Genomic DNA, 25,534 nt, shown 5'->3' with positions numbered 1-25,534 from the left:
GGAACAAGTTTAGAGGAAAATTGTATCTGCTAATGGTAGTTCCGTTAGTGTTTAGTATTTTTGCTATTTAATGTAATTGTATTTTGCATATTATGCTTGCAAAATACAATTACATTAAAAAAACATCGAAACATAGCAGGATTAATGGAATTGACGTTTCCAGGAAAATAACCATCAAAATATGTCGGATATTTTTTATTACAATATCAGTCTATGTTGTGAAAATACAATAAATAATGCTTCCACACAGCTAAGCAGGTGAACAATCAATTTGCCAATTTTAGGAAATCATTTAAATTTAAAAAAGTACCTAACGACAACAGATGAGTTACAGGCAACATACGATCTTCTAATGCGAGATTATTTAGGTTAAACTCTAATTTATTTGGGCTAAGGGCCTAAATTCGATCGTTTTTGGAGATCGTAGCAGCCTTCCTATTCTAACTTAACCTAAGCTTTAAAAATACGTTTAGCTTTCAATGAACTTGTTGAAGTTAACAATGTGTTTGCCAGTCGGGTCGTTTTTCTTGACGAGCTCGTCCCACTGCCGGGGGTGTCGCGTCTGGATGGCTTTGATCACCTTCTTGATGTTGCCCTTCTGTTTCTCTGTGCATTTTGCGCACGTGGTCTCTACGGCTTCAGGCAGGGTCTCTGGAAAAATAATAGGTACATAAGTTTTGTGCAAAAAAAAAAGATTTTTGGTCCAATCTTTTATCGCTAAATGATTTTTTTTCACAGCCAACTAATTCTAACAACCCCAAAAACAATTAGTTTTGCGTTGTTTTATCACAGAGTTCCCATGGTCATCTTCTGTCTCCATCATCAGATCAGCTCCATGTCATCATAATATTGCATTGTTATCCGATTTACATATGTGTGCAAAATTTCCGCTAAATCGGTAATCGGGAAGTGGGTCAAATTTAGCTTCTAAGATTTGACCCACACTAATAAAATAACTAACAGGGCAATATAAATAAAAGCTTGTTAAAATAAATTAATCGTCAAGCTACACATCTAAAATACATCCTGTTTTATGCCCATCGATTATATGCTAATCGATTAGGAGCTAGGAGTACCTAGTACCTACGACTTCTAAAAGTAAGTGTAGCTATAAGCAAATAAATATATCGAAAACAGATTTCCATCCCTTTATGTGATGATTTCCAGGATAAACAATATACTTGAATGTGTATCGAGGTTATAAACTTTTTCTTGAACTCTCAACTGAATAATTTCATAATTATGAATGAGAGATAAAGAGTGTGAGAGCAGATAAATTAATTTAGACTCAAATACAATATATCCCGGATCATATACAATAATCTTTACTTATATTACTGACGTACTTTTGGTATTCACCTATTTTTTTTTCTTAAGCATAAAATGTTCCTTAAATATCACCTACATGATAATAACATCATCATTAGAAAATTTGATTGTTTATAAACTACGGGCAGGATAACGTAATTATCCAAGCTCAGGATTCATCGAAATCATCAGAGCTTACTCTACACGCTCAGTTAAACGCATACAAAATAAAACCCCAGTCAATAAAGGCAATTTCCACGACACGTTTAAATTAAATATATCTCGACATTTCCGCCTTGTATCCTTGACCGGCTCTTGTTATTATTAAGCATATGTTAAGGCTGTGATCGCTTAAACAAGTTTCGTACTTGCTACAAAAAAAGCTATAAAAGTTGACGTCAATCTGTTGAGGCAGTCGCAAAATAAAACGGTGCAACAAATCCGGAAAATTCATACCACACGCCACTATGACATTTTGTTTTAAACCTAGGATACAGATCATTCAATATAACATGACATTGTTAATTTTTAACAAGCACACAAGTCTGTGAACGATGCTATTAAGCTTAGAATAAATTTTAAATTGGAAGAATTACTGCCTTGGGAGACTTGAACTCACGGCTTCTGGATTGATACTCCAGCTGTCTGCCAACTGAGTCCAGAGGCCGTGAGTTCAAGTCTCACTCAAGGAAGTAATTTTTCAATTTTATAATTTATTCTAAGCTTAATGACATTATTGTTTAAAACTTTAAATTGTTTCCCTGAAAATCAGCTTTTACAAGGAATTGATCAATTTATATGATTGGTATCACACCACATACATGTCATTAAATAAATACATTAGTGTACATTTTGTCAATGGATTTTATTTTATAAGTATTCGGTTATCAGTAAAGTTTGTCTTTAGAGTACAGATGTAAAGATTTGTCAGCAATTTGTTGATATTTTGACCCGTTAAGCTGCATTTTTCGATGTTCGTGAAGTAAATAAGAAACAGGGAAAAAAAGGTAGGTAATGGTATATACATTTAGGGGGGTTATTTTGTTATCATAAGTAACGGTTACGTATTTAGGATAATTAAAGTTAAAGAGGAAATAATACTTCTGTATCTTCTTATCAAAGTTTGATTTCCAGACAGAGATCCTGTCTTCTCAAAGTGTGCCAATCAAAACACGTTATTATTTTGCACCTCATAGAGTGCCTTACAATATTATTGAATATTACAAAAAGCCTACCATCGTATATACGTAAAGAACTGAAAAAGCATAAGAACAACTAAGTACTTACTTTTGAAATCCGTGCCTTCAGGTGTGCAGCGGCCCTTATCCAAGAAGCAATTTATATACGACTTCAGTAATCTATCGTTTGTTATCAGCGTCTCCACATCGAAATTATCATATTTGGAGTTATATTTGTCGGCGGCAAACACCGCGACCAGCAGACAAGCAAACACGATACAGCTCTTCATATTGATTCTGCAATTCAAATTGAACGGTCGATTAATCAAAACAGCTCAATTGTATATTTAAAGGGCGTGCGAGACGATTGAAATACCGAATAACAATGAAATCTACTCGAATAGAACTCATGGACACATACCCGCTCCATGTGTCTTGAATTTTGATTAGTGTGTGATACAAGTTTGATACCAAAGACGAATGAAGGGAACCGAACGCGGAAAATAAGTACAAAAATAACAGCCAAGTCTGTGGCGAGGCATTTCCTTCATCGAATAGACAAGATGTAGGTGTCCATTGCCCCGCGTTCCACTCTAGTTCACAAGGATCACAATATTTCTCAGTAAGATATCATAACGAGCGGTTTGTAAAATGTTCACCCACCTTTTACTCTCAATAGCGTACCCAAAGACTAGTCCAGCAGAAAGCGACAGTGCTTTTATATTGACGACGATAAACCCACTACCTTCACCGGCTTACGGTCCGACTGGAATAGTAAAGGGTCAATTGATTTTGAACTTTTGTGTCGTGTACTTTGGGTTGTAAATTGAACAGCACATTCAAGCAATGGAACCTTTGCAATAAGCATGTTTGCCTCTGTCTCTTACAGCCTATAATCCAAACATACGCACATGGATTACTGCACCTTACCAGGAAACTTGAGTAACTCATGGTTTTGGTTCTTGCGTCGAAAGGAAAACACAGTTTAAAGTTAGTACTTAAAATTTACGATCTATTGTGTCTATGTGTACTATTTATAGATACCTTTTATATGGAAATACTTAATCGATATAAGCACTTCTAAATAGTTAAACAATTGATTGTTTACATTTATCGATCCAACGACAGTCTGACTACATAATATTTATTATTAATATGTTATGCCATAATACGCATTAAGCATCATTTGCAGCGTGTATTGATTAATTAAATAAGTAATATTAATTGTCAACTGTAATATTTAATGCTTGTCAGCAGCAATAGGCTTCGTTTTATAGGGTTTAATTAAGAACGATTATTACCACATCGAATGATGGTCATGAAGTTTAAATAAAATAAAATAAATAAATAAAATGGTCCCTTTGACTGTTCATTTTTGTATGAAGTACTTAGCTCTCTCTTAAAATGTTTGTAGACATTTTTTGGAACGTTAGCACATTAATTTATTTAAAAATAATACATTTTAGTAACAAAACGGTAAAAACATACATTTTCATTTTTAGAATTCCGTACCTAAAAACTTTGTCGTCCGTCCGTCCATTTGTCTGTCAAGACCCTTTATCTCGGGAACATGTAGAAGTATTAAGTTGAAATTCAACCCTAAACTCAGGTCTACATTCCCTTGTGAAAAAACCTAACTTCTAAGTTAACGTAAAAAGATACGACCGTTTATGCCGCAAAAAACGTATATTTCGACACTCTCAAGGGAATTAAAATTTATAGGGTACTTCCCGTTGACCTAGAACTATAAAATTTGACAAGTAATATCGTCTTACACTATAAGTAATTTGTACGGGCTCATTGGGCGCGTCCGACTCAAATTGTCCCGGTTTTTTTTTTATTAAGTCCAACCTAAAGTGTTTTCAAGGAACGGAAATTGTTTATTGCGAACCATGGCACATAGTTGTAACAATTAAATAGGGATCAACATTCGACGCGATAGGTATACTCGTAAAATTTTATGTAGCTTTATTACTTTTTCTGACAACGCGTTAGCAGATAACTTAACGAAAATATTTCATGACAAGTTTATTTTCTTAGGGCCACTTGCGCCATCTAGGATTAGCCACTAACCCGGGGTTAACCGGTTAAACCAGGAGTTACCAGTACAATTTAACCCTGTGTTAACGGTTAACTCCGAGTCAGTGCTAACCCTGGATGGCGCAAGTAGCTCTTAGGGCCACTTGCACCATCCCAATAACCCGGGGTTAACCGGTTAAACCTGGAGTTACCATGGTTACCTGTACAATTTGACACTGGATTAACGGTTTAAGCGGTTAACCCCGGACTAGTGGGTTGGTGCAAGTGACGCTTAGTGGTGTATATCTTTGACATGTTTTAATTTAACCATAGGTATAACTCGGGTGTGTAATGCTGAATATATTATTAAAAAAAAAACTATCATACATTTGTTATAATGGCTTTTGATATATTATTATATGTTATAACGTAATTAATATTATACGTTTCTTTTGTTATATTGTGATTTCATCTTAACTGTCATTGATATAATGCCTATTGTAATATAATTTTTAAGCAGTATATAGGCTATTTTATCAAGTATACATATATTGTATAACATCTTTGTCATAATTAATTCAATCATAATGTAAAGTTTTACATATTTTTTATAACAAGTAGTACGCAGGTCGCATAATCAAGTACAGATTATCATCCCACCTAACCCAACCTAACCTATTTTTTCAAAGATTTTTAATTCTACGAAGCCGCAGTTCAAACCTTACCTAAACCACTTTTTTGCTAGGTATTTTATTCTACGGGGGGTCGAAGTTCTAACCTAATCTTACCCTCCTTTTGCTAGGCTATTTTCGCTGTGTTGTTTGGATTATTATGTGTTTATGGAAATGTATATTAGACGAAGTGTAAATATACCTTGTGACCATTATACCAATAATAACATTATTTATTTAGGTATTACGGTAGTCATTATCATTCGCTTGCCCTTATCCCATTCATTTGGGGTTGGCGCAGCATGTCTTTTCCTTTCATATCTTTTTGTCACCCGTCATCTCATCTTAGGTGTTACGGTAGTATGCCATTTATTACGTTATTCAATATAACGATATATCAAAGTATAATATATGAAAAGTAAATTATACAAAATGTAGTGCACCCGTATAACTCATATGTTCATGATTCATACTTCGACCTTCTATCAAAACATAAGTAATTTAGATCCAATAAACCAATTCAATTGATTTACCTTTGGGTACTTACATTTATTTCATTATTATATTAACATTTTATTTACAATAACAATATATATAATTGATATATACATATAAATCTAAAATAGGCCCTTGAGGCATTGTACCAAGGATGCTGGCGGCATTTCCTCGTTGTTTCGCAATACTGGTGCGTTGTGCGAGGAAGCCACCAGCTCTTCGGTCGACCAGACGCTTCACGATTTCTGCAAAAAACATGGCGCGCTGTGACCTTTTAGTTAAATGTAATATAACGCAAGTAATTGATTAATAGATCATGCATAAATTTATTATTCAAATTAAATACAACATCAAAGTTAACGACAATAAAAACGGCTACTATTGTACGCAATTTCCATATACAAGTAATATAATCGGGTTTTCTTAATCTCAAGTTACGTGTGGTCTTATCCAATGCCTATTATTGCTGCTGACAATGCATTATGCCTGCTTCAAGGTCATGATAACATAAACAAATTTATATTTTCGATTCGGCCCTAACCCTTTGAACGCCAAGAACCCCTAAAGGCGTCGTTACTAGGCGTGCCCACAGCGCCAAAGACAACTATAGGTGTCATGACGTACGCTGTCAAAGTAACCTTCACACTTAAGTAAGATTTACATAAGCTCGCTTGTGCCCGGGAGCTTGGCGTTTGAGTGATGTTTGTGTTTATGTCATAAAACGTTCAAAAGGTTATTACGGGTACCTATTATACCTACATACTTTGAAAACCTCCAAGACTTAAACTTTCTTAAGCATCAGCGATTTTCCTTTCAAAGTTCTCGTAATTCTGATTGGTAGGATCTATCTTCCTCTTCAGCTCGGCGTGGCTTTCAGGAAGGTCTCGCTTGAAGGCTTCGAAGGTGCGCTTGGCGAAGCGTCGTTGCGAAGGCGTGCACTTGGCACAGCCTGTAGCCACTAATTCTGGTAGGACCCCTGAAAATGTAGCTTGAATGTAGTGTTTCCGGACCTAATTTGAAGTAAGTCATGTCAACATTTCATTACAAGTTATAGAAAAATAGCATTCTTGTTTTTACTATTTTCCTCGCAGTCTTTCCATAATTTTTCACCGTTCAAACCTTCCCTGGACCTAGAAATATTCCTATACCAAAATTAGTCAAATCGGTCCAGCCATCCGAAAACTTAACGAAAAGTTATAAATAGCAGCGAGATTCCGGGACTTATATTAGTAAGAAAGTACACCTCCACCTACAACGGCGATTTGTATCGTATTTACTTTATTAAATTATTTACTTTATACAAATTTAAATTATTAAAATAACAACCTGAACAAATTAAAAATGAAAGTTTCTTAATATCAATGGTTGTTTAAAATGCATAACATCATCCCCATATAAACCCTGTTGTGATCGAGAGAAATCAAAATAATATGATCCTAGCTAAATTAGGTTCTTTTTCTCTGCAGCTGACTTTACATAAGTGTAATTAAGAACAGTTAGTAAAAAAAATATTTCGTCATGAATACTGTGCATCTATCTTTTCTGAATACATTAATAACAACAGCCGACTGTACTCATTACTTCTAGTAACTTTTGTTATGAGAGCAACCCTGAATAACTTGCAAAAAACTTCAATTCGACAGTCGTAGGGAGATTAGAGGACCTGACACGAACCACGTTCAACGTGTTGCCTCCCTATCACACTTATGAACGAATTTACAAGTGGTACACGTATAGTGTAAGTTAATCATACATAGCAATGAATAGGTACAGTCGCGTACAATATATCTTGTATCACCTAAAAAAGCTGACGCAGTACATCAACACCGCGGCCGGCAAACCATCCCACTTTGTCGCTTACCATTAGGAAGAGATTTGCTTGTATCTTTATACGAGGAACCTGTCAAGGCGTCCTTATGGCAAGCGACAAAGTGGGACGTTTTGCCGGCCGCGGACGTACGTAGTAGGTATATATAACACACATCACTTTGGTGATGATATACTACTTAACATGTCATATTACTCACTTATGAATTGGGCAAACAAAAGCGGTTAGTTTTTAGACTAAGCTAATAAGTAAACCTTAAGCGTCAGTAAAACTTAATTATTTTGTGAATATAATCATCTATTTTTTATTATATTTTTGTACTCAAAAAGGTAGATGACAACTGATTGAAATAAGAAATAATCCACTCGCACAAGGACCAAGCGTCTTGGAAATCTTTATTAAAATTAAAATATGAGATCAGTGTCCAATAATAAACTGGTCCTACCAGTCACTTTAGAACAATTTCGTGTCAATGTGTTATATTGTACGTTTCATGGCTGTTTTGTCCTATTATTTAACCTCCTTTTGGCTCTTGGTTTACCAAGAATCTGAAATTAAAGTGCCGATTTTAATATCTTTTAATACGACGATAGTAGTCGTCGATATACCTAATCATCAGTGATACAAGTGGTTTAGGTACGTAGTACCTAAAAATTAGTACTCATACATCTGCAAATCTAACTACAGTTTAATTAGCATATTTTAATTCGCTTTACATAGCTTTGTATTTTGTCTATTTAATTCAAAACTTTGGTTGATTGGTAAATTCAAAATAATAATTATTCGTTATCTGCAGTACACACAAGTTACCAAAGGAACTTCTCGGCTAATAATAGAACGCTATGGTACTAATCTACTCACAGCTACCTATAGCTTTTCCTTTTCCAAAGTTGTCTATTTCGTTTTGAAGATCTGCTAATTTGCGAATAATATTTTCCCTCTAAAATCTGTTATGCGATTGATTATTAGTTATATGAACTTTTGATCTTAAGTAGGTACTTACGTTTGAAAACTCTTCCCACTGGAGTACAGGGCCCTTTATCCAAGAAGCATTCCATATATTTCTGCAGAAGCCTGGGATTCTCAACCAACGTATCGACGTCGAAATAATCGTATCTTCTATTGTAATATTCGTCAGACACAACACAACAAACAAGGAAGCAAAACAAAAACACTCTCATTGTCTCAATCCATTTAAAGTTATATCACTTGCCGAAATTATCCCTATTATTTTGAAAACCGTTGCAGATGCAAAATAGATTTCGCAATGCTCGATGTAGTCCTAATGACGTAATGTTTGGAATTACTTCTTTATATAACCACCTCCTCTCATATTTAATGCATGATTAAATAAAGTGATGCTTCACGTACGAATTCAGCCTTCAATCACAAGATAAGGAAACGATATGTAAATATCTAGTAGAACTATATGCTCTTTGTTGATGTCAACACAAAGATGGTTGAGACTGAGGTTTAAAACTTCCTTACTGTTTATGCGTTGATAGATGAGTATTTTTGGCGTGATCTTATTGGCTCCCTAAAGAAGGTCCAGCCAATAGGAAAACAGAACACATGCGTCAGTAAAACGTCAAACCAATGCAAAAAATCCCGTCCAAAAAAAGAAGACCCACTGACGTCATTGACAATCCGGTATAAAACACTTTTAATTTTAATAATGTAATCTGTATTATGAAATAACTAAATCTTCTAAGCTTTAACGTTTTGTATACATATCGCTACAAATCGATGTTTGTGTTTCGGTTCTTTATATGTATAGTACATGACAGAGAGAGAGAGATAAAGAGATGTACAGTTATACAAAAAACATTTTTTTTGTCCCTGGACATCTCTGCGAATTTTTGTTTTCAAGTGCACAGTTTACGAATATATTCATAAAAGTTATGAATGTGCTCAAGTTTTTATAATTTAGCGTATTTTATATCATATATTTCGATTGTTTTATTGTAAAATGAAAATAAAGCCTTATATAAAGTAGAGCAAATCTTTCAAAATCATTGATAGTTTCATAAATTGTGAGCATAAATACATCGGAACTCAATCTTATATCAGAGGCAACAAAACCACTGTTAACCAGTGTAATCTAAGTAAGGTATAATCTACATATTATTAAGCACGGCAAGCAGTCAGTCATTATTTTTTGTTTGAGATCCGATGGGATACAATAGGGGAAAGTGTTAAAAAAGGAGGGTTATGACAGAGTTATAAAAGATATTTTTTATTGAATAATAAACAGGATCATTAAAAATCATATGCGTTTATTACGCCTGTAACAGTATTGGGACATATCAGTTGCAAGCATTTATGCAATAGCCTTGTCCAACGGCCCAAAATACTTGTTTTCTAGGTCAAACTTCTGCCTGAAGACTTCGTAGTCGCCAGGGGATTTTTCCTTCAGGGCAGCGAGGAATTTCTTCATAATCACCTTTTGTGCCGACGTGCATTTAGCACACGCTTGCTGTATCGCTTCGGGCAAGTCAGCTGAAAAATAACAATTTTCAAAGTCAAAGTCAAAATATTATTTATTCAAATACGTTGTACAAATATCATCTTAATCTAAATATCAGAGCAATTTATTAATGAAGTTATTATTGTTCTTAAAAAAACATGGAATTATTATAGATATGTCAAACTTAATAATAAGAAATTCACAAAAGGATCGTTAAACACCAAAATTGTATAAAAAATACTAGTCTAGAAACTTCCTAGAATAAAAACTAAATGTCAAAAAATCCGGATTACGTAATATATACATTGAGTTATCAATTTCATCATTAACTTTTATTACTGTTTAACAACGCATAACGGTAGCAAAGAAGGCTACGGTCCTCCAGATGGTATCGACGCTACTTGCAACTGTCACGGTGATAGTTCTATGTGCGCAGTTAAAACCTTTCAGAACCCCTAGTGTAAATTTATTCGATAGCGAAACGTGACGTACGCGTTTGCGTTAAGTCTCATTTTGTATGGGATTTAGAAACAGCGCGCCAAGCGGGACGTTTTGGAAACTCAAAATCCTATACAAAATGAGACTTAACGAAAACGCGTACGTCACGTTGCTATCGAATAAATTTACACTAGGGGCACAGGTGTGTTACACTTCCAATGCATTCTCTTTGGAGACTGAACATATTTTTCTTATTTTACTACAAAAACGCGAAGCAGGGTTCATTTTTCGGGGGACTTACAACACAATGGTAGTTTAAAGTCTTTATAGTTAACTTTTTTCTCACTGCATTTACCTTAGGAAATTTCTCTTTGGCCCGGTGGTTGATTGGTAAAGAATGCCTTAAGGCAGTAAGTACACCTTTTGTACTATTTACTTGTTTTTGTGCAACAAAGTTAAGAATAAATGATAAATAAAGGAAAAAATTAAGGTAAATAATGGTTTTAATATGAGATTTAAGAGGCGACCTACAGCCAGGAAATTAGAATGGAACAACAGATACGGAGAGCCGCGTGAAACTTGCGACAGAATATTTCGAGATCACGCGGGTTTTAACGTTTTACCAGCCAGTCAAATCCTTCGGCTATGGTATGTAGAGTAACGATAGTCTATTCAAAATAAACGAAAATTAGACATTTTTGAGTTTTTTTCTATAGAACCTTAACCTTTTACGGGTTTGCTTAGAGTCTGCCCTTGCAAATATACTTTAGTTTTCGAGTGGAATTTGATTAAAACGTGTAAAAATTCAATATAAAAACTACAATTTAGCCTTTAGCTACCTCTTAAACGATAAACGCACCCTTATGTTTTCGGGACGAAAAATAAATAATTCCTAACCTAAGTGTAATGATTAATTGTGCTACTTCTTATGTGTCGTCTAGTCATTTCATACACATGCCACACGTGTGTGTACCTACTCCGCACACGGAAACGAAGAGCGTGTTAAGCCTAATGAGGCAGAGTGTCATAGCAATATTATGTATCAACTTTAGAAAATCAAATGGATTTTGTTTTAACATACAAAAAAATATTGTAAAAAAAAGGCAAAAAATACAAGAACAGAAAAAATTGCTATACTGTAATATCCGACTAAAGTTGTGTTTGTGGGTAGAAATAGGCACCCTTTGGTTTTTATTTATAAAAACATAAGATTTCAACGATTTCTGTTGTACTAGTAAACCCCAGGTAAGACCGGACTATTTTTTGGTAAGCTGAAAGGACGTCACAAAAAATATATTACTCAAGCCCATGGCGCACTGCGCTCGATCCGCGATTGCTATTATTTGACTAGTTTAGCTTTCAAAACAACTTTACGCGTCTAACTATTCATTTTCCAGAAGGCCGATTCTAAATAAATAATTTGCTGTGGTTTTTAATTTTGTTTTGACATGACCTTGACTATCGTCTTGATAATTGGTGCATACTGCACGCACGACTTTCATTGTATTTTGCATGAAATCCAATCAGCGCGAGCAACATTCAAGGTTGTTATTGCATAGATAGCTCATGATGCTCAGTTTTGAGCCTTACTTAATATAATCACTTACCCTTAAAGGTGGTCTGGACCTTGTCACACGGGCCCTGGTCCACAAAGCAGTTGAACCAGGCCTTCAGGGACTCTGGGTTGCTGACCAGCGCATCGATGTCCAGGTCGTCGTTCTCCGGCGTGTAGGTCTCCTGGCCCGCGGCCAGCACCACCAGCATAGCAAGAGCGATGAAGAATTTCATTCTGTACTTATAGCTGTGGGGAAAAATATTACGCTTATTAGGTACGAAGCATTTAACGGCTGTTAAAGTTGTACTCCAAAATGCAGTGTATGAAGGAAGGGTCCCAACTCCCAAGTCTCCCAACTAGGTGGATTTAGTCAAGATCGGAGAAAACCGAAAAAGTATGCAGGGATAATTGTTGTTTGTCTTTTGACTTTCGTAATGATGATTTTACGGATCGGCTGCCAAATTCTTTATTTAACGGTCAAAAAGTTGTTTAAAATTAAATATATCTCAGAATTTATTACAACGCGAAAACTTCAAGAGTTCAAGACCCAAAAACAATCATATAAATACTTTGGGTCACATTGGGTCAAACATTACATAAACTGTTACACAATATTCTCCATCCGAAACCATTTAATTCATCGATCGTTGGTGCCTACTACGGAATGAATTAAAATTTTAAATATAAAAATGTAAATAGTAAAAAAAGTCACTACTGCCACTTGCACTAATATATATGAATTAGTTTTTTTTACAATACAGACAGACAATAAAGTAAGTATATAACCTTCTAATATGTCAGTTGAAGTAAGGTTAGTGTCTCGTCCAATACTAAAAGATGACTAAGTAACAATACTGCGGTTACCGATAGATAGGAGAAAGTAATGAACTTTGACTGTTATCTTCCTCGTTAACTAAATGAGTAATATTGTTGCTGAGCTACTTGCTTGACAAAAGATAAGGTAACAGATTTATAATTCAGTAAACAATATTTTGTTTTTATCGTTATTAAAATCACAATATTTCAAAATCATAATTATGCTGTAGTTTTAAATCGCCTGTGATTCCCATGTATGAAGATTAAATAATTACAGTAATTTTGACAGCTCTTTCGCGCACAAAACTGATTATGTTTGGTAAACTTTAGCGTTTTAATAAATTACATTTATAGGCATTACAAAAATTAAAACTTCATCTTACCTGCAACACCATAAGAAGATTGAAGTACTTGCTTCCTCCAGCCTTTTTATATGTGATTTAATTCATGACAATGACTGTACCCAAGGTTATTGTTAGTTTTTATAAAGTAAATATATTTTTTCTTTTTACCTGCATTTGAAAGATAAGAATATAAATTGAAGCGTTCAGTCGTGACCAGAATGAGTAGTTGTTACTCTTATTAAAAGAGACACAGATCTTAGGTACCTGCCTACTAACGACGTCAGGTACACGAAAATAATCAAGTTAATATGAAGGTGACCTGCTCAAACAATGTAGTTGGGTCGTATATATATAAATATATTTATGCTTATATTGAATATTTTCCTTCGGTTATTTTGAAGAGCTGTGCCTGTAGCCAAGTTTGAATGGTACCTCTGTTTGGGCGGCATGTCGAGAATATTCGCTAACCGTGAATTAGCTAAATTGGGTACCTAGCGGATAAAAAAACTGTATTTTTTTTTCATGCTTTGTAATTCCGATATTCTACTCATAGGTATATCCAATGTCTTTTAAATCAGGTAATTCAAAATCATGAGACTCGTTTACTAAAAATGATTTATAAAAATGTACGGAGCTATAAATTAGCTAAATTTTCCACAAAAGATCTACCTAGTACCTACTGTTACATAGCGTATTTATTTATTAAGCATGACAACCATCCGACACACGTTTGAGGAAAATATCTAATCTGAAGTAGTCATCTTATTTTAGTGTAGGTTGCCTTCAGGATTATGGCCGGTTATTTTAAACTGCATTTAAGAGCAATTAAAATGGGCATTTTTAGGGTTCCGTAGCCAAATGCCAAAAAACGGAACCCTTATGGATTCGTCATGTCTGTCTGTATGTCTGTCCGTCCGTATGTCACAGCCACTTTTTTCTGAAACTATAAGAACTACACTGTTGAAACTTGGTAAGTAGATGTATTCTGTGAACCGCATTAAGATTTTCACACAAAAATAGAAAAAAAAAAACAATAAATTTTGGGGGTTCCCCTTAGAACTGACACTCAAAATTTTTTTTTCATCTAACCTATACGTGTGGGGTATCTATAGATAGGTCTTCAAAAATGATATTGAGGTTACTCATATAATTTTTTTCTAAACTGAATAGTTGCCCCCCCCCCCCCTGTAACTTCTAAAATAATTATAATGATAAAACTAAAAAAAATATATGGTACATTACCATGCAAACTTCCACCGTAAATTGGTTTGAACGCAGCAGCTTTTTTTAATAAGTCATAAATTGTACGTGGTCATAGTGACACGGAACCCTTCATGGGCGAGTCGGACTCGCACTTGGCCGCTTTTTATGATAGCGTATGTTAGATTTATTGAAGTAAAGACATAAGGTAAAGATTCTTTCACCACTAAAAATAGATTTTGTCTGATTAATTAATATAAATGAAATGAGAATAAAGAAGGTAATGCACTAATTAATTAATACCAGTTAGTTAATGCTCAAAGTACCTGGAAAACATAAAAAGGGTAAACATGATTATTATTAAGTATTTAGCTATAAAGTAGTATATAAAGAATAACAGATATAAGTAAAAGTATATTGTAACATTTAATCGATTATATAATCGGATTCGTTGTCACATCATTCACAAAATCTTACTACTACTACTACTCCTCTGGCGCAGCGACCCAAAGTGTGTCTTGGCCTCCAACACTATTGCTCGCCACTGATCCCGGTCCTGTGCAGTTTCTCGCCAGTCTTCAACCTGGAGCTCGCGTAGATCCGTGTCCACCACATCCGCCCATCGATACCTAGGTCGACCGGCCGGGTGGCGTGCTGTCGGTTTTCCCTCAAACGCTCTTTTCACCGCCCGATCGGCTCCCATTCGCTCTAGAGGACCGAGCTACCGCAGCCTTTGCGCCTTTGTGACACCCATCATATTTGGCCCAGCTACTATCTTCGACTTCGACGTTTTTGCGGATTCTCCAGCTGCCATCGGGTCGCTGCGTTGGGCCGAGGATTTTGCGAAGAATCTTCCTCTCAGCCACCAGATGCTTGCTTTCCTCCTTCAAAGTTAGTGTCCAGGCCTCACATCCGTATGTTAAGATGGGTCGTATTACGGTCTTGTAAATTCGGATCTTAGTTTTTCTGCTGAGAAGCCTGGACACCAAGACTTTGTGCAGAGCTGCACCGCACCGTAAGGGATTCTGAATACGAATGTCAATTTCTTCGTCACGGGAATTGTTATCGTTGATCGTACAGCCTAGGTATTTAAATTTGGCCACCCCTTTAAACACAGTATCTCCAACGTGTAGATCTGCAGGTTTGCCTCGACCACTTTTGTAACGCACAAAATCTTAATATCGTATTATTACATTTGTCAAGTAAGTACGCTGCACAATAATCGCAATATTAATGGTGGCTTATTCTCAAGAAAGAGGACGGTCGATTCTCCATACAAAGGTAGTCTCCATCTTCCTCCCTGGATATTGATATTTTGGATAATATTTTGACCAAATTTGTTGTATATTAACCATAGCTATGCCCCTACGTTTGACTTTATTCGAATGTATTATTATAAAACTTAGGAGCGAAAAACTGATTTCATATAAAATTTTAAAAGCTTCTAACTCCTATAAACGAGGGGTATAGAATCAAAGTCAGCTAAATCCATATCAAATCAAACTATAAGTTATGAATGCCATTGTAATCATCGATCAAATTCGAAGTACAATTCCAAAGTTATTCAGCATCAAGCTTAACGAATTACTAAAAAATCTACTTCAAAATATTGTATTAGTATCAAAGACAGCTATATCCCGTATGGTTGGAAACGAAAACAGCTAAAATCGTGATCAGCCAATCACAGCGTCCTTTTTCTTAAAAATGGCGGTAACTTCAAAATGGCGACTTCTATAGTAAATAGCGTTTGCGTGTCTGCTGTTTTCGTTAAACTTTTATGGTAATTAAACTGATTTGAAGTTAAAAAATCGTGATAAGTTAAAGTAAAAAATACAATGGTAGTGCCTGTGATGGAATCTTCGCAAGGGAAAGGGAGGAAACGCAAGAAAAATCCAGAAAATTGGAAGGCAAACAAAGCCAAAATTGATAGGTAAGTTTCAGACTAGTGATGTACTTACTATGAAATGATGGCTCATAATTTCGTTAAAAGTATGACGCGAAACGCTGCTTTCCGTTATAAATAAGAAGTCTGTGATAAAACTACTAATTAGTAAATATAAAAGTTTCGTCTTTTTTTTTTTACAGATACTCAGCAAAGTCGTTGCCTGAACCAATTACATGTAATCATGATAGTAAAACATACGCATGTAAAAAATTAAAAGTACGCGATTTGCTAAACTTTCATCGTTCGTTTTACGCAAAACCGTTAAAAAATAACCAAGATGCATTAATACTAAAATGTTGTAAGGTAAAAAAAAAGCCAACGAAAGCGGCCAACAAGCGAGCGATTTTACTATAAAATATAATATATATGTAAAAAAAGAATTGATTCCAGTTTGCCAGAAACTATTTTTGAGCACGCTTGCTACTTTGGGTTTTTGTTACTTCCCTGACATTCTTCTTTACGCACATCACTAGTCATAGTATGTCATCATTTTAATATTGGGATCAAATACAGCTATATCCATTCGTCTTAGAAACAAAGTCAGCTAAATCCAAAAGTTGGTATCAAAAGCAGCTAAATGAAATAAATTAAATTCAATTAAAAAATAATCGTAACTTTGATCAGTTAGTGTGTTGTTCCTGGAGATATCATTCTTAGCAAGGTTTTTGGAGTTTTCTTCATACAGCGATCCAAAAATAAGAAATAAAAATAAAAGTTTTATTCCTTTCATGAAAAATTTACCAAAATGGATTTAGCTGACTTTGATTCTATACCCCTCAAACAAAAAAAATCGAAAAAACAAACGTGATTGAAATACAACAAACTGTGTCACAATATTTTCAATATTGTTAATATCCAGGGAGGAAAATGAGGACTATGTTTGTATGAAAAGGTGATTTCGCACTTTCGTCTTAAAGCAGTAATAGAGCATGAGCCCAGAGCCGCCAGACTACATATTTTCTCATGACTAAAATGTATGTAGTGTTAGTATGTACTTTTAATGTCTGCATACTTGCTTTATTGGCCCGACGGCTATTTGTCCGGTACAGTCACTTCTGAAAATATCGACACGAAAAATGTGCCAAAAATATGTATACACTACCTTAATATATGGGCCATAAAGTCGTGTATATATATAGTTTTGGCACTTTTTATCGTATCAATATTTTCAGACGTGACTGTACAAGGTGCTAAAGGTAGGTAAAAATATGACTAACTTTTCTTGAATTCTCAAGGCTGATTTTTATATATGTTTTAGAAAATATTGTTAATAGTTTATTATCAACATTGCCAGACCATTTCCGCCGGCGGTAACATTTACCAGACGCTTGAAAGCTGTCAAAAAATATTGTTACTTATATTCTCACTCTTTATTTATACACAATTTTATAAGCTTCTCCTCTCCTATAATAATTCAAAACATCGACACTATTGAAGTGCCAGATATATATATTGACTTAATGTCGCATATCTTAGGGTAGTGTATACATATTTTTGGCACTTTGTCCGTACCGATATTTTCAGACGTGACCGTACCATCAGCTGGGTCAAAGTCTAATATTTTCCATATTTTCTATTTTCCTAGTTATTGGACTAAACAATTTGTCGCTTTGGGTTAGCTCAACACTATAATGCCTCGTGTAAGAGTTAAAGTGTGTAACGCTGCAAGGCATAGATTCCTAAAAATGTAGTCATCGTAGCCTCAGATTCACAGCCACATTTTTATGTAAGATTAACAATGAGTAACCAGATATTGTTGCCATGTCGATAAAGTCATATCGATAAACTATTGGCATTTTTAACAATTTATTTTCCGATACCTTTGTTTGGCATAATTATTGAAAGTCATAATGTAATGATAGTATATCATTCATTAGTCATAACTCTGAAACCGTTAACTTTTCAGGAATTTCCTTAGGCTATCCTATAGATAGGGTAGGTTTGTTTCATGGCAATCCTGAAAAGTTACGCTGAGAAAAACCAATTATGGCTAACGAAAATGCGAAAAATCGGCAAGTCTACATCCCTAGAACATACACATACACATTTATACGCATATGTTAGATTTATTAAGATAAAGCATAAGGTAAAGATTATTTCACCACTAAAAATATATTTTATCTAATTAATTTATATTAATGAAATAGGAACTAAGACGGTAATGCATTAATTAATTAACACCAGCTTGTTAAAGCTGAGAGTAATATATATTTATAGGGACGACTACAAGGTTTAGCATATGAAAAACATAGAAAGGGTAAACATGATTATTATTCAGTATTTAGCTATAAATTAGTGTATTTAAAATAACAAATATAAGTAAAAGTATATTGTAAACTTACTGCATTTGATCGATTACATAATCCGCCTTGTTATCACATCATTCACAAAATGTTAATACTGTATCATTAAATTAGTCAAGTAAGTACGCTGCATAATAATCGCTATAAAATGGTGGCTTATTATTAAGTACTGGCTTCCTTAACGTACACACTTGACATAATTTAAAGCAGTAACAAAAGCGAGCAAATGGCGTAAGGTACCTATATAATATCTCATACAATAATCAGTTGGAATATACGTTACATAGTAATTAGAAACGAATTAAAAATCACGCTTATTATGTCAACAAAGGTTTATATTCACATTAAATATTGTAACGTACATACCATCTGGCGTAAGGTACCTATATAATATCTCATACAATAATCAGTTGGAATATACGTTACATAGTAATTAGAAACGAAAGAAAAATCACGCTTATTATGTCAACAAAGGTTTATATTCACATTAAATATTGTAACGTACATACCATCTGGCGTAAGGTACCTATATAATATCTCATACAATAATCAGTTGGAATATACGTTACATAGTAATTAGAAACGAAAGAAAAATCACGCTTATTATGTCAACAAAGGTTTATATTCACATTAAATATTGTAACGTACATACCATCTGGCGTAAGGTACCTATATAATATCTCATACAATAATCAGTTGGAATATACGTTACATAGTAATTAGAAACGAAAGAAAAATCACGCTTATTATGTCAACAAAGGTTTATATTCACATTAAATATTGTAACGTACATACCATCTGGCGTAAGGTACCTATATAATATCTCATACAATAATATGGTTTAAGAACTTTATTCTCATTAAGAATTTACAAAATTCTCTTACATGAGAACACAATATTTTTATAAATACTTAATACTAACGTGCAGACAATGCATAATAACATTTCATTTATATTACTGTTAAACTATTCTTATACTTCTAATTAATGTGGGTAGAAATAGCTAGTTAACCGGCTCAGATAACTCAAGTCGCAAAACTAGTTAGCAACCAGGCTGTTATTCCCAACATTAGCATAATGCATGCGTGCTCGCGTTACCATTTAAAGAACCTGTATAGAGATGTCTTCAATTATGCAAGGTTAATAGGGATCTCGGTGTCAAGTTACACTGGTTTAGTTCCTTTCTCTGCGGCCGCTGAGTATATGACTTGATGTGTGTCAGTGAGCTACGAAACGTTAGCGTGGAGTCGGTAATTAGTTACAATTCGCCAGATATACTTAGTATAGTTAGTTTACACATTAAAGGTAATCAGTATTCCATTTTTATAGTTTTATTTTTTATTAGTTTAATATTAGTTGTTATTTTCTCTTAAAATTTTTGTGTATATTTTATCTTTTTACTCTCATACTGTTGTGCATTTTTAAGTTTTTTTCTTTTATTTATTTATAGGAAATCTTTACTGGTGTTATTATTATTGTTTGGTAGTGGTAGATGAAATGATTTGGTCAATTTTATTTACTATAGGTAGAATTTAATTACTGTAGAATGATAAAATAAAGATATGATTTTGTTTTTCGCGGATTTTTCTTTTATTTTATAACTTAATTCATTACATCATTACAATTATTATTATTTATGTACATGATATTTGCCTAACAAATACACACGCGTAACATTATTTAATATTATCATTATTAATTATATAAAATTTTAGATGTTTTTTAAAACTAGTCATAGATTTAGATTCTTTTATGTCTTTCGGCAGCTTATTGTAAAGTTGAGCGCCTTCATAGACTAAACTTTTTTTACCATATTTTGTTCTTGCTGGCCGTAAAACTAAGTGGCCTGCGTTGCGTAGTTTAATCCTTTGTAGGTGATATTTTTGTGTGAAATTTACACGTGACTGTATATTTTTATGGAGGATTTTACGCACCAATAGACACGTGTAATATACATAGGATTGAGTGATATTCATAATTTTTAACTCTTTATAGACTTTTCGAGTTGGTGTTCGGAAGCTGTAATTAAACAAAACTTTTATCAGCTTATTTTGAGATCTTTGTAGTTTCGTTAGATTACTATTTGCTGCTGTTCCCCAGATCTCAACCAGGTAATCAATGTGGGGTTTAATTAAAGAGTTGTATATCAGGTATTTTACTTTTTGTGGAAGGCAACGTGATATTTTCCGAGTAACGCCCGTAAGGGAGGTTAGTTTTGATCTTATTTTATCAATGTGAGGCTTCCAAGTTAGGCGACTGTCCATAGTTAGACCAAGGTACTTTTCGCTTGTCTTTAAATTAATATTTTTATTGTTTATTGACGGTGGTAAGTGATCATCGATTTTTTTATTTATTTATAAGAATATGTTCGATTTTACGGCCAAAGTAAAAAAGACACGTGTCGTCAGCATACAGTGCCAGTTCTCCCTTAAGCCCTAAGTCCTGTATGTCGTTAATATAAACGAGGAATAGGAGCGGCCCCAGAATCGAGCCCTGTGGTACGCCATATGTGATAAGTTTTGGGCTACTCTGGCATTTGTAAATTTTTACTACTTGGTGACGGTTACGTAGATATGATTTTAGTATTTCGTGGGCTTTTCCTGTAATTCCTATCTTGTTTAACTTAGCTAGTAATTTCTCATGGGATACCGTGTCGAACGCCTTCTTAAGGTCAATAAAAAATCCTATTGCTATCTGTTTTTGATCTATTTCAACTTTTAGTTTCGTGACTAAGTCCACTGTTGCTGATAGGGTATTTGATTTTTGTCTGAAACCGTATTGTCTGTCAGAAAGAATATTATTAAGCATTAGAAATTTGTTTATGCGTTCGTGTATTACTTTTTCGTAGATCTTTGAGATTACAGGGAGGACAGAAATAGGGCGGTAGTTACCGGGGTCTGTTTGGCATCCTGATTTAAAGATAGGATTTTAAATTTGTTATGATTGCACTAATTTCTTCGGTAGTCACTGGTTCCAGTTGGCAGAGACACTCGGAGAGACGTGGTTGTGATGAAACAGAGGTCGCAACCAGGGTAAGATCTACAGGTTGGATTTTCTCAGCCAAGCATGATCCGATTGTAGAAAAATAGGCGTTGAATTGTTCGCAGATGTCCATTGTATTCGTATAGGTATTTCAGTCTATTTCTAGTTTTGCCAGTGATGTTATACCCTTTGTTTTGTTGACTGTAAGATCATTAATTAGCGACCACATTTTTTGAGGTTTTTTGGCACAATCTTTGAAACATTTGTAGTAATAGGTTTTTTTTGCATGTTGTATATTCATCGCTACTAGTTTTTTTTGTTTGTCAAAGTCTTGTTTAAGTTTTTCGTCCTCATTATTATTTTTTAAAGCTTTCCAAAGTGTATTTCTTATGTCTATATCCTTTATTATTTCTTTATTTATCCACTCCTGTTTGGGTGGGTTAAGGATTTTATGTTTAGTAGTAGTTCTATTATTTTTTAGACATTCTTTAAGATTCTCCGCGAGGTGTTCAAATTCATCGTCCTCAGGATTAATTTCGCTAACACTTTTGTAAAATGTCGTATAATCTGTAGCTGTATATTCAACTTTTTTTCTTATTAGCGGCTGGTAGTTCTTGATCTCGCAGTATATTTGCTTGTGATCCGCAAGTTCAGAGTCAGTGATAGAAAGGTGAAAGTCGTTCTGTTTTATGTTGGTGCATACGTGATCCAGGATAGTTTTTGTCGTTGAAGTTTGGCGAGTGCAATACATTGGGTCAATCTTATTTAGTATCATTATGCCGTTTTCCTTGAGGGTTTGTTTGTATTCTCTGACAGTCGAGTTTGGCTTGAGTAGGTCGTAGTTAAAGTAGTGGCTTATTATTAAGTACTGGCTTCCTTAACGTACACACTTGACATAATTTAAAGCAGTAACAAAAGCGAGCAAATGGCGTAAGGTACCTATATAATATCTCATACAATAATCAGTTGGAATATACGTTACATAGTAATTAGAAACGAATTAAAAATCACGCTTATTATGTCAACAAAGGTTTATATTCACATTAAATATTGTAACGTACATACCATCTGACCTTAATAAAAAGAAATCACACAAAAAGATTTATAACAGGTCATAAAATCACGAATAATAAAAATATAAAATTGACACTTAACTTGGTTCGTTGTCGTTAGCTTTCCAACTGGGAAGTGACCCACAACTGCCAGACACCCGCTTATATTTGCTTAGATTGTGCCCCTTCCACCCCTTCTTGGTGGGACAAACAAACTAAGATATTTCCTGCACATCCGGTTATGATAATAATTAAATATAGCAAATACAATTCATACGAAAATTATTAAATAAATCTTTAGGAATTTAGGAAGGCTAATAATAAATATATTTACATATTTATTATTAGCTTGGACATCATAATAAAATAGTCAGCTAAGATTGCCGCACATCCGGTTAGCGTATTAAATTGAATTTAACAAATGTATTTGCTACATTTAAATTCATTTATTTTAGAATAATTAATGCAAACTAATTTAAATTTAATCATGGCTAATTATCACAAATACTTTGTTGTTTACGTTACTTATGTTCTGACAGTTATGGTCACGAAATATAGATGAAGGGTAGTTGTGTTATTTGCTGTTCTTAACTTATTATTTAGAAATACGTATTATCTTAACTAAAGTGAACATTTTTGCAACTGGACGTGAAAATGTAAGTGTGATTGTTCTTTGTAATACGTATCTCACACGGCCATACTGACAGGTGCTTCGTTCTCGAAGTACCTTATTTCAGCTACTATTTCACTTATAACATCAAGTGAGGCTCGCAGGCTCTGTAGCAAATCCCTATATTGCTACTTTTTCACTTATAACATCAAGTGAGAACTCGCAGGCTCGGTAGCAATTATCCTATTTACAATCATAATGCTACTGTTTCACTTATCACATCAAGTGAGCCTCGGTAGCATATATCACCCTGCGTTGGCTACTGGTCCACTTATAACATCAAGTGGGGCTCGCAAGCTCTGCAGCAAATCCCTATATTGCTACTTTTTCACTTATAACATCAAGTGAGGGCTCGCAGGCTCGGCAGCAATTTTCCTAATCACATTTGCATTGCTACTGTTTCACTTATCACATCAAGTGAGCCTCGGTAGCAATCAAAAATCGGTTAAAAAAAAATTGTCATGGGTCAAACATGTTTCAAAATAAATGTCTGTTTGTGAATAATACAATACAATTATTAAGGTCTCAAGTATTGAACTGAAACAAATACCTTTAGCTTTTTGATATATTTAATAGGAACTCCAAAACAAATCGACCAATGATTTTAGCATGCAATGAAATGTGTATGACCCATGTGCAGAATTTCATTTATCATCACATCATCAACATACATATACATTATTTATATACCTATAATCGTTAAAATTATATACCAATTATAATCACGAAAAATAAATTATAAAGTATAATAACATACATATGTATATTATTATACATTATTTAATAATAATAACACATTAAATGCTTATATGAATGATTATTAATAATAATCAAATACTAATTTTGTTCGGAATCACTAGCAGCGGTCTCGTGCAACCATTCCCCTGGCCATTGCCTTAGTTTATCTTTAGAGACTATCATATTTCGTAAATTACCTGTCCCTCTCAGAGAATATCTATCATGCGGCATTAAAGCTATAATTTCGTATGGACCTTTAAACCTAGGGCTCAATTTATCGAGACGCCTATGTTCCTGGTTTACGTAAACTATATCGCCAACCTGAAATATTTTATTGTCTCGCCTAGTAGAATCAAAACGCTTTTTGAATTTTTCTGCTTCTAACAATAAACGTTGGTGAGCTAGCTCGCGATCTGCTCTGACGTGACGTTTGTATTCAATTCTGGAATATTTATTTCATTTAGACGGGCCTGAATACTAGGGATATTTGCATTACAACCCATTAGTAAACGAATAGGAGTAAAACCCGTAGACTTTTGTATGGTGGTATTAACAGATTGTTGTACTTTCCATAACCCGCTTGGCCAATCTGACGATCCATTGCAAGTAGTATTTAACATATTTATAACAGTCGCTACATATCGTTCTATCTGACCATTTCCTCTTGGTGTGCCAGTTGCCACCATGTGGTGCTCAATATGTAGTTCAAGAAACAGGGATCTAATTTGATGGGAGCTAAAATTAGTGCCTTGATCAGTGATTATTTCAGAAGGAGTTCGAATTGTTGTGATAATATCTCGAATTAGTGGCACTAAATCCTGGGACTTGAGACTTTTGAGGGGTTTTAATAGACAAAATTTTGTAAATCCATCTATCAATAGAAGAATATATCTAAAGCCTTCATCGGTTCGCGTGAAAGGTCCTGTACAGTCCAAGTGGACAGTGTGGAATGGGATAGGAATTTTTTCAATGGGGTGTAAAAAACCCTGTTTTGGACCAGAGGTGCCCTTACGTTCTACGCATGTTAAACAGTGTTTAAGATATTTTTTTACAAATCCTGTCATATGAGGGAACCAGAAATGTTCACGAAGCTTTTCAATAGTCTTTTCAAACCCAACATGACAATTGTCATTGTGAAACCATGTTAAAAGGTTGAATCTGCATGATTTTGGTATGTATAATTTTGGCTCACCAGGTTGGACGCAATAATATAGTAAATTATCACGCAGCACATATCTATTTTCATCGAGGTCTCCAGCTAAAACCCTAGCTATTAAATTTTGAGTTTCAGGATCATTTTGTTGAGCAGTATGTAACCAAGATTCCGGCTCCTCGATTAAATTTATATTAAGCACCACACTTGAAGCATCACAGCGCAACGAGATAGAGGATTTATTTGGAGATGCAACTTTCTGGTCATCAGAAATAGGAGTTTGAACAGGATTGCGGCTAAGAAAATCGACACGATTTGCCCTTTTTGTACACTACTTCAAAATCGAAATCTTGCATAAATGTCCACCAACGG

The 25,534-nt window shown here is 34.3% G+C and overlaps 3 protein-coding genes across 9 annotated transcripts in view; all 3 read right to left on the bottom strand.

Moving 5' to 3' along the window:
- The window catches only part of LOC133527766 (ejaculatory bulb-specific protein 3-like), a 184,637-nt gene that overhangs the window by 128,879 nt on the left and 30,224 nt on the right, over positions 1-25,534 (bottom strand). The gene's annotated exons all lie outside the window — the stretch shown is intronic.
- On the bottom strand, positions 181-8,926 carry LOC133527757 (ejaculatory bulb-specific protein 3-like). 7 transcript variants are annotated; one of them, XM_061864910.1, is made up of 3 exons: positions 6,435-6,575; positions 2,596-2,783; positions 181-651 (listed from the first exon to the last, which is right to left on the bottom strand). In XM_061864910.1, exons 2-3 carry the CDS (start codon positions 2,774-2,776, stop codon positions 470-472), a joined length of 363 nt encoding a protein of 120 aa, XP_061720894.1. In that variant the 5' UTR covers positions 2,777-2,783; positions 6,435-6,575; the 3' UTR covers positions 181-469. The 7 variants fall into 7 exon arrangements, with proteins under 7 accessions (XP_061720894.1, XP_061720895.1, XP_061720893.1 ...); XM_061864911.1 differs by having other exon boundaries at positions 6,431-6,563; XM_061864909.1 differs by lacking the exon at positions 6,435-6,575 and adding an exon at positions 3,150-3,258.
- Positions 9,759-12,873, bottom strand: LOC133527758 (ejaculatory bulb-specific protein 3-like). Its single transcript, XM_061864917.1, has 3 exons — positions 12,746-12,873; positions 12,012-12,205; positions 9,759-9,998 (listed from the first exon to the last, which is right to left on the bottom strand). The coding sequence occupies exons 2-3, from the start codon at positions 12,190-12,192 to the stop codon at positions 9,820-9,822; spliced, it is 360 nt and encodes a 119-aa protein (XP_061720901.1). The 5' UTR covers positions 12,193-12,205; positions 12,746-12,873; the 3' UTR covers positions 9,759-9,819.

Source organism: Cydia pomonella, chromosome 18, assembly GCF_033807575.1.
Source record: "Cydia pomonella isolate Wapato2018A chromosome 18, ilCydPomo1, whole genome shotgun sequence".
NCBI classification, from domain to species: Eukaryota; Metazoa; Arthropoda; class Insecta; order Lepidoptera; family Tortricidae; genus Cydia; species Cydia pomonella.
This window is presented reverse-complemented; position numbering and strand designations above follow the sequence as displayed.

What these genes read in the sequence shown, in the direction of transcription:
- LOC133527757 (XM_061864915.1), bottom strand. Translation starts at nt 8,680, where the DNA reads ATGAGAGTGTTTTTGTTTTGCTTCCTTGTTTGTTGTGTTGTGTCTGAC. An exon ending in AGTGGGAAGAGTTTTCAAAC is followed by an intron (nt 6,648 to 8,502) that starts GTAAGTACCTAC and finishes CTACATTTTCAG; the next exon opens with GGGTCCTACCAGAATTAGTG.
- LOC133527758 (XM_061864917.1), bottom strand. Translation starts at nt 12,192, where the DNA reads ATGAAATTCTTCATCGCTCTTGCTATGCTGGTGGTGCTGGCCGCGGGC. An exon ending in GGTCCAGACCACCTTTAAGG is followed by an intron (nt 9,999 to 12,011) that starts GTAAGTGATTAT and finishes GTTATTTTTCAG; the next exon opens with CTGACTTGCCCGAAGCGATA.